Raw genomic sequence first — 10,127 nt, 5'->3', positions numbered from 1 at the left:
GTTTTGTTGTTTAGCTTCCTGTTAAAGGCAAGATCATATGGTATTTGTTTTTCAACACCTGGCCTATTTCACTCAGCATAATGCTTTCCAGTTCCATCCATGTTGTTCCAAAGGGGAGTAGTTCCTTCTTTCTCTCTGCTGCATAGAATTCCATTGTGTATATGTACCATAATTTTTTGATCCATTCATTTACTGACAGGCACCTAGGTTGCTTCCAACTCTTGGCTATTGTAAATTGTGCTGCTATGAACATTGGGGTGCATAGGTTCTTTGAAATTGATGTTTTGGGGTTCTTAGGATAGAATCCTAGCAGTGGAATTGCTGGATCAAAAGGCAGGTCGATTTTTATTTTCCTGAGAAAATTCCATACTGTTTTCCATAATGGTTGTACCAGTCTGCAATCCCACCAACAGTGAACTAAGGTCCCCTTTTCCCTACAACCTCTCCAACATTTGTTGTTTGTTGCTTTGTTTATTATAGCCATCCTGACTGATGTAAAGTGGTATCTCATTGTGGTTTTAATTTGCATCTCTCTGATAGCTAGTGATATTGAGCATTTCTTCACGTGTCTCTGGATCTTCTGTACGTCCTCCTTGGGGAATTGCAAGTCCTTTTCCCATTTGTGCAAGTCCTTTTTCTTTTCCCAATTTCCCAATTGGGTTGGGTGTCTTCTTAGAGTGGAGTCGTGTAAGTTCTTTGTATATTTTGGAGATTAAACCTTTGTCTGAGGTATCATTGGCAACTATGTTTTCCCATACAGTTGGTTGTCTTGTGAATTTAATATGGTTTTCTTTAGCCACACAGAAACTTTTTATTTTGATGATATCCCATTTGTTTATTCTTTCCTTTATATTTCTTGCTCTAGGGGACATATCAGTAAAAATGTTGCTGTGTGAAATATCTGATATTTTCCTGCCAATGTTCTCCTCTAGGGCTTTAATGGTTTCAAGGCTTATATTTAAGTCTTTTATCCACCTTGAATTTATTTTGGTGTATGGTGTAAGTTGGTGCTCAAGTTTCATTTTTTTGCACGTAGCTGTCCAGTTCTCTGAACATCGTTTGTTGAAGAGGCTATCTTTACTCCATTTTATGTTACTGCCCCCTTTGTTGAATATTAATTGACTGTAGAGAGTTGGGTTTATTTGTGGGCTCTCTGTTCTGTTCCATTGGTCTATGTGCCTGTTTTTATGCTAGTACCAGGCTGTTTTGATTACAGTGGCCTTGTAATACAATTTGATATCAGGTATTGTGATTCCTCCTACTCAGTTCTTCTTTCTCAAAATAGCAGCTGCTATTTGGAGTCGTTTATGGTTCCATATAAATTTTTGAAGTGTTTGTTCTATGTCTGTGAAATATGCTATTGGTGTTTTAATTATTTAATTTTTACAATAACCCTGTAGGTAGATGACTAGCCTCTTTGCTGTCATGGGTGAGGACACCGAAGCAGTGATGCTAAATGACAACCTATAAATGACGTGTGAAGGACACAGGGACGAGAACTAAGGGGGGGTGGATATGGGAGGGAGGTGGGGAGCAAGGGGCGGGGGAGGCTGGGATGGGAGAAATAGACAAAAAAACTGTACTTGAAAAATAACTAAATAAAATTAATTTTAAAAAATGATGTGTGAAAGACAATACCTTACACATTATTAGTGGATGAGTTAAATGTTTCCCTTAGATACAAAGTTTTTATCTGCTTGTAAATAGAATTTTATGAAATCATACTGTTAATTTTCAGCATTTATTAAAGAATGGATATCTGAAGTTCCTCACTGTCTCTGTGGGAGGCAGAATATAACACTACTCTCCAAAAGAAAAAAAGAGGTTCACAACCTAATCTTTGAAGTAGGTGAACGTTAATTCACATGGCAAAAAGCCTTTGTTGAAGTGATTTAGGGTACAGACCTTTAAGTGGGAAAATTAGCCTAGATTACCCAGGTGGACCCAATCTTATCATATGAACTGTTAAAATCAAAGAATCTTTCCCAGCTGCAGAGGGTGATGTGACTACACTAGGGTCAGAAAGAGGCAACACCAGTGGCTTTTCAGTCAGAGGAAGGGAGCCCTAGATTATTGTAGAAGCTGCAAAAAGGGATTCTCCTTAGTCTACAGAAAACAATGTAGCTCAGCTGACACCTTGATTTTAGCCTAGTGAGACCCGTATAGGACTTCTGACTTACAGAACTCTAAGATAATAAATCTGTGTTGTCTATAATACTTTTGTGCTGTGTAAGCCACTAAATTTGTGGTGACTTGTTATGACAGCGAGAGGAAACAAATACAGGCCTATTCAGGTTAGCCTAATTTAATAAAGTATTGTACCATATACAAAAACATTTTCACAAGTGAAGGAGCTATTTCTGTATTAATTTACGAAGTCTGGAACAATGTTAGATATGTTATTCATTTAACTCATGAGCCTTGTACTGCCCTAAATATGCTGACAAAATGACTAGATGTAATGTGTTATACAAAACAGATAACTTTACACACACAAAAACACATTTTCACAGCATTTTTACCTTCGCCTTCTATTTATGGCACATGTTGCTGGTTTTAAACTTCCATTAGATATTTATGACTTACTATATCTTAGTGCGTAACTCAATAAAAATGCGCCAAGTTCTCTCGGCCTCCCGTGGTTGACCCAAGGCGTGGGCGCCCCACGGAGCTGACACAGCACTCCACTCCCAGAGGGGCCTACTCTTCTCCTGACGTTCCTGGGTTCGCAGTTTGAACGAAGAACTCAAACGAAATGTAAACCAGATCACCGGGAGGACCGCCTGCTGGCCACTCTTCCCGCCCGCCCTTAAAGGACCACCACAGAACCGAGCGCACGAATTCCTTCCAGATTACTTTAGGAGACGCGCAAGATACCGCACTTCGAGAGCGAGCGAGATCCAACTTCGCGACACTTAAAACTACAGTAACTTCAGCTTTGCAGCCCTTCAAGGGGTAGAAAAGACTGTGTAGTGGTTGCTCCGCCCATGTAATTCAAATTTGGCTCTCGCGAGATCCCGACGGCAGTTCGGAAGCGTGATCTCGCGACAGTTTGGAATCCAGGTTGGAAATTGTGGTAGGCGGCAGCTGGAGGCCCAGCTTTGCGAAGGAGAATTAGGGGGTTGACAGGCACGTCGGCTGTCCTCCAGCGGCGGTGGGGCCCGAGACGACTAGGTGGGGGCCTCCCTGTCAGCCTGCACAACGCCTTCTGGCTCTGCCGCTGCTTCGGACGCTACCAATCCTTCTCCCTGGACCGCACCAGGCTGCACCTTTGATCCCTCTCTCCCCGTGGTGTCGGGAGTCTAGGGAGGGATGTACAGAGGGACAGCGGGAGGTGGTGTTGGCCGCGGTTCGCCGGCTCGCTACCTCCTCGCTGCGTCCCAGAGCCACCTGGCTTCCAGGCCCCACCCCCTGGCCAGATGGATTGCTCTGCCCCGAACTCCGGCGCGGAAACCGCCGGCAAAGGTATAAACTCTGAGCTTAACCTATCTCCTGACATCTGTCTTAACTGCGCCGGGTTGGACCAGTTTCTGCCATTTCCTTTAGGGTTGGGTTTTTACCCTGTGGCTCCTCTGCGTGACAGCTTGAGATTGTGAACCTCTCCAAATCTGGGGCCGATCTTTTGCGATTCAGTGTTGAGAACCTGGACTCTGGAGTCATACTGCCTTTGGATTTATTACTGGCCCTCTTACTTGCTGAGCAAGTTGCTGTGGTTATTAAACGAGGTGGGATATGCAAAGCACTTATGTGACCCAGAGTCTAGCCCATAGTAAGTGTTCATTAAATGTTTGATATTTTCCTCCTTTGTCCTTGTACGCCCCAGTTCCTTGTGAATGGTAGAAGTTTGTTAAGTAGATGAAAAAAAGGTTGAGATATTTAGTTCAGTTTACAACACAAGGAGCTTAATATATGATCTATTGAGTCCAGGGTGTTTATGGAGTCACGAAGAGAGGGTTTAAGAAGGATTTGATTATCTGCCACAAGTCATCTGGGATGTCTTCTTGTCCCCATAATTAATAGCTTTCGTTACAGAGCTATAACAAAAGCTTGAGTGCATGTACTGTGCCCAGCAATATGCCGATTGTTTATCTACAGGCTTTCCTTTGAGGACAATCTTGATCTCATTAAATAGATGAGGAATTCAGAGCTAACGTTCAAAGAGATGTATGTAACAAGCCAAAACTCTGAAGACCAAAAATAATAACACTTTAACGTAGGGACCACAAATGTCAATACTTATAGAAACCCAGCAAGTGAAATAAATACATGAAGCTGCTGAGTGGAAATTATAGTGACGGGGATGCTCATACCTCAGTTAAAAGGAGCAGGGGCTACTCAGTTCCAGGGAATTGTTCACTCACGCATGGTAGCTTCAAGATCAGATGGCTTGGTTCATATCCAGGCTCTGCCACCTTATACCTGTGTGGCCGTGGGCAACTTGGTTAACCTTTATCTGTTCCACCATTTGTAAAATGGAACTAATAGTATTACTTACAGGAAGTAAAGAAAGGGTTGTTGTGAGGCTTAAATGAACTACTCACCTAAAGAACATGCTAGCATACATAAAGTCTTTGAATGTTAGCTATGTGTAGATATTTGTTAATTCTACAATATTGACTTTCAAACATTGTTCTGAGTGTCCAGGTTGAAGTGGTAAACACAAATTAAGCCCTGCTCTAGGGAATTTATATTTAAGTTGGGAAAATAGACAATAGCAGGAAGTTATTATTATTTTTCTCCAAAAATGGAATAAAGCAGGGTAAAGGAAGAGAGAATGGCAGGGAGTGCTATTTTATTTTATTTTATTTATTTTTTATTTTTATTTTTTAAATGTATTTTATTGATTATGCCATTACAGTTGTTCTATTTCCCCCCTTCATTTCCCTCCACCCTGCACACCCCTCCCCCACCATTCCCCCCCTTTAGTTCATGAACACGTGTCTCAAGTTCTTTAGATTCTGTATTTCCCCTACTATTCTTGCCCTCCCCCTTATCTATTTTCTACCTACTGTCTATGCTACTTATTTTCTGTACCTTCTCCCCCCTTCTCCTCTTCCCACTCTCCTGTTGCTAACCCTCCATGTGATCTTCATTTCTATGGTTCTGCTCCTGATCTAGCTGTCCTCTTAGTTTGCTTTTGTTTTAGGTGTGGTTCTTAGTAACTGCGAGTTTGCTGTCCTTTCACTGTTCATCTTCTTTATCTTCTTTTTCTTAGATAAGTCTCTTTAATATTTCATATAATAAGGGCCTGGTGATGATGAACTCCTTGAACTTGACCTTATCTGAGAAGCACTTTATCTGCCCTTCTGTTCTAAATGAAAGCTTTGCTGGATAGAGCAATCTTGGTTGTAGTTTTTTGGATTTCATGACTTGGAATACTTCTTTCCAGCCCCTTTCTTGCCTGTAAGGTCTCTTTTGAGAAATCAGCTGACAGTCTGATGGGAACTCCTTTGTAGGTGATTGTCCCCTTATCTCTTGCTGCTTCTAGGATTCTCTCCTTCATTTTAATCTTGGCTAATGTAATGATGATGTGCCTTGGTGTGTTCCTTCTTGGGTCCAACTTCTTTGGGACTCTCTGAGCTTCCTAGATTTCCTGGAAGTCTATTTTCTTTGCCAGAATGGGGAAGTTCTCTTTTATTATTTGTTCAAATAAGATTTCCACTTACTGTTCCTCTTCCCCTTCCAGTATCCTTGTAATTCAGATGTTGGAGCATTTAAAGATGTCCTGGAGGTCCCTTAGCCTCTCCTCATTTTTTTGAATTCTTGTTTCTTCATATTTTTCTGTTTGGTCATTTTTTTCTTCCTTCTGGTCAGCTCCCTTGATATGAGTCCCAGTTTCCTTTCCATTACTATTGGTTTCCTGTGCCTTTCCCTTCATTTCAATTAGTTTATCCTTCATATGTTCCTCTAATTTGTGACTAAAATCAACCAGTTCTGTGAGCATCCTGATCATCAGTGTTTTGAACTGTGCATCTGAAAGTTTGGCTATTTCTTGGTTGCTCAGAGTTATTGGCTATGGGCTTCGAGTTCTTCTTGAGCCATGTTTTTGTCTGTTTGCACCAGTTTTGTATGAGGAGCAGAGCCTAAGGTGTTCACCAGGGCGGGGCCACCCAGGTTGCTGGGTTGTGATGCTGTATGTGAGGGCGGGGTCAGAGAGGGACAATAGTGGTCCCCTCTGCCACTTCCCACTGCTGGGGCCTATGTGGTCTGTCTCACTGCTCGCTCCTTCGCTGCTTTATCTGTGTGCAAATGTGTGACCGTGGTCTGCCTGCAGCCTTGCATCCTCACTGGGTCGCCAGCTGCTACTCCACACCTGGGATCCGCCCATGGCTGCCTGCACTCCTGGGTCCCAGGCCTGGGTCGGTTCATGGATCTTTCCTGCCCGACCCCGCTCCGCTGCTGGCTTCACCCCTCTTACTGGTCTGGCTGAAAGGTTCATTGTTGTCAGACTTCCGTATATTTCAATTTTCTGTGGTTTGACCGTGTTTTTGTTGCTAAAACTTTGTTGTTTTTAAACTTGGTTGTGTGAGAAGGCACAATGTTTCCACCTACGCCTCCATCTTGGTGGAAGTCCTGGGAGTGCTATTTTAGATTGGGTGATCAGAAGTGACACTCTAAGGGGATGCCATGTAAGCAGAGACCTGAATGAAGTGAAAGAATCAGTCACTTTGGTATTTAGGGGGAGTGCTGTAGGAAGGAGCCGAAAGCTCAGGGGGCCCTGAGGTGGGAGCATGCTTGCCATGGTGAGGAATAGCAAGGAGGCCAGTTTGGAATGCAAGAGTGAGAAAAGGTAGGATATGAGTTAAAGAGGAAAACCAGGACCGCATCACAAGGAGCCTTACACTCACCCCAACCCCATGTTCCATTCAATCCAGTATAGAATCCTCCCAATTTAACCTAGTTATTCTGCAGTTTGAATCTTGAGAGTTTCCAACTCAAACTTACTTAGTTCTAGAAATTAGCCATAATCAGGAACCAAATAGATTTCCATATTTTTTTGTGTGAAGCCCATAGGCTTCTGCCCATCCTGTACCCTCTGACTGACAAAGTTTTGTTAGACTTTCTTCCTTTTTCCACTTTTTCCTCAATACAAAGATTTAATTTATTTATCATTAGAGAGGAAGGAAAGGAGAAAGGGAGAGAAATATCAATGTATGGTTGCTTCTCATGAGTCCCCTGCTGGGAACTGGCCTTCAACCCAGGCATGTGCCCTGACTGGGAATCGAACCACGATTCTTTGGTTTCCAAGCCTGCGCTCAATCCACTGAGCTACACCAGCCAGGGCCCTCAGTACTCTTTCTTACAGCACACTGTTCTCTTCTTCCAAAGCACTTATTATAATTTAATGTTTGTAAATTTTTTAGTGTCTCCCTCAGTAAATATCAAGGATCTATGAAATCAAGGATGTGTTTATGTTAATAAATTCAGCACATGTTTATTGAATGCCTACTGTGTGCTGGTCGTTGGGATAAAATTTTGAACACAGACATTTTTTTAAAAGAAGTTATTTTCTAGTGGGAAAGACATAAACAAGTAAACATGATAAATATTGTGATATGTGCTATGGAGGCAATAAAATAATGAGCTAGGGAATAGTGAGGTACCCTACTTCAAATGAGGTGGTCAGAGACAAAATCTCCAAGGAGGTGACATAAAAACAACAAAGAAAAGACCTGCTTAGCGTGTCCGAATCAAGGAAAATATTGAAAGATTAAGTTGGAGAAGTAAGTAGGAGCAGATTATACAGGGGTTTATAGACTATATAGTAAGGAATTTGGACTTTATTCTTTGTGTAGTGGATGGTTACTTAAAGATTTTAAGTTAAAGATTTGCTAATTTGTATTTTTAAATAATCAGTATTGCTGCTATATGGAAAACAAATTGTAGGGGGAAAATAGTGGCAGCAGAGAGAATGGTGAGAAGCCTGTAGCAGTAATTTAGGAACAAGCTGAAGCCGAAGGTGGTATGCTTTAGGGCAGAAGTTAGCAAATTGTACTCATGGGCCAAATCTGGCACTCCCTTATTTTTAAGATTTTATTTATTTTTAGAGAGTGGAAAAGGGAGGCAGAAAGAGAGGGAGAGGGACAGTGATGTGCAAGAGAAACATCAGTCATCAATCACTTGCCTCTTGCCCGTCCCCAACTGGGGACCTGGCCCACAACTCATGCAATACCCTGCCTGGAAATTGAACTGGCATCCTTTCAGTTCGTAGGTTGGTGCTCAATTCACTGAGCCACACCAGTCAAGGCTGGCACTTTTTTTTTTGTAGATAAAGTTTTATTGGAATACAGCCATGCCCTTATATTTATGTATTGTCTGGTTGCTTTTGTGTTACAAGGGCAAGACTCAGGATAGCCTTCAAGACCTAACTTAACAAATAGCTAAAACCTAACTCTACAGAATAGTTTGCTGACAGTTGTTTCAGAGAGTTATTTCATGGAGGAAAGTAATACACTTTTGAAGTAGAACCAGCAAGACATTCTCATGGACTGGATGTAGGGAGTAATATAAAAAGAGGAATAAAGGCAGACTAAAGGTTCTACCTTGAAAAATTTTTACACGATGATGCCATTTAATGAAATTCAGGAAGTCTGGTTTTCAGCAAGGTTTAGTCACAATAATTTTTGACTTTGTTTTTTTCATTTTGTACCCATTGTGTGGAATAGTATCTGATTAATAATTGGTGCCAAGACATGGACTTTGAGTAATAAGGAAATTAATGGATTTTAGGTGTTTAAAAATTAGAAGGCATTTGCTGAGTAGGCAAACAATTCATGTGAAAAAAAATAATGTGTTAAGAATTGCTATAGGGGTTGATTTAGATTTTAAAGCCCAATACTATTATTTTGAAAATAGGACCTATTGATCTATGTGTTATTCACTGTACAGTGAATCAGAGTTTTAGTTTAACATTTAAACTTTGTCTTTTGGAATAGTGTAGCAGTTCTTAAATAGTTTGGATCCAAATATTAGAGTGGGGGAACAAAATTTTCTTTGTACTTCTGATTGCTTTGCAAAAATACAGTCTTACTAAAGTTAGTGGGAATAATGGTTTTACTTTTGAGGAACAACTGATGGGATATAGCATAATGAGCTGTTCTTAAGAAAGTAGTGACATACTAGTTATATTATTATATAACCATCAATGTTATAAAAACCTAACTCGAAATCATCAAGAAGACCCTAAGAAACCACACCAGTGGTTATTGGATCTCAGTGAGAAATGTATGACAAAAATGATTCCTACTGTTCTTACAGTTGTAGCCATACAGTTCCTCTGGGGCTCTTGCTATAAGAAATTCCACTTGTAAAATTATTTTTACTTAATTTCTCCATTTGGTACTTTTTAAATGCACCAAATAGTATATTCTATAGAGAGTTCCCTCGCCATTCATAGTGCTATATTTTCTGAATAGAAAATAAAATAGCTGTACAGTTAAACACAGAATAAATTCATGTATGTAGAGGTCAGACTCTTTGAAAAATAATAGAATCTTAATGGCAAGATCTTAGAATTCATCTGTGTTTTGTTTCTTTTTAAAGAATCTTAACTCTTTAAACCTAGAAGGGAAAAAAACCTTGAGAAAGCATATACACATTACTGAATTGGAGGTTAATGGTAAACATGCATACAAAGCAACAGTTTAGAAGCAGCAGTATTGACAGTGAGAAGAAACAGCTATCTCCAGAGAGATGATGGAATATAAAAAGGAAGACAGAAGAATCACAAAAGCATTGCTGTCCAGAAAATTTTAGCTTTCTCCTTACCAAGTCCTATTCACTATTACTGCAACTATCCTGAATGATATATATAATGTGAATGTCATTATAAATATTTAAATCAGTGGTTCTAAACCCTGGGCTGTGCAGCAGAATCAGGTTTTGAATTTGACAATAACCACCAACAAAAAAAAACCCCTAATGAAACCAGATGCCCATGGCCTAGATACACTGAATCAGAATCGAGAGAGGTAGTGTCCAGCCATGCATGGGGAGAGTGTGACACAACCAGGACGAGAACCACTGGAAAGAAATTGTGTGCCCCTTCTCCTGCTTTGTATAGGGGAACTTCTGATGATATGTATTAGGAAAGTATCTATACATTTGGAAAGAGGATTTATGTGAGG

At 40.6% G+C, this 10,127-nt stretch overlaps 1 protein-coding gene across 3 annotated transcripts in view; it reads left to right on the top strand.

The window, feature by feature from the left end:
* Window positions 1-3,041: 3,041 nt before the first annotated feature.
* ERCC6L2 (ERCC excision repair 6 like 2) overlaps window positions 3,042-10,127 on the top strand; it is a 157,408-nt gene continuing 150,322 nt past the window's right edge. For all 3 annotated transcript variants that reach the window (XM_037141005.2, XM_053656179.1, XM_053656182.1), the window contains exon 1: window positions 3,042-3,465. In XM_037141005.2, the coding sequence (XP_036996900.2) occupies window positions 3,420-3,465 (46 nt within the window). In that variant the 5' untranslated portion in view covers window positions 3,042-3,419. The remainder of the gene's footprint in view (window positions 3,466-10,127) is intronic.

The sequence above is a fragment of the Artibeus jamaicensis genome, unplaced genomic scaffold (genome assembly GCF_021234435.1).
Source record: "Artibeus jamaicensis isolate MK-2021 breed Jamaican fruit bat unplaced genomic scaffold, CSHL_Jam_final scaffold_1964, whole genome shotgun sequence".
NCBI classification, from domain to species: Eukaryota; Metazoa; Chordata; class Mammalia; order Chiroptera; family Phyllostomidae; genus Artibeus; species Artibeus jamaicensis.
Note: the sequence above shows the minus strand (reverse complement) of the source record. Positions and strands in the feature narration are given on the sequence as shown.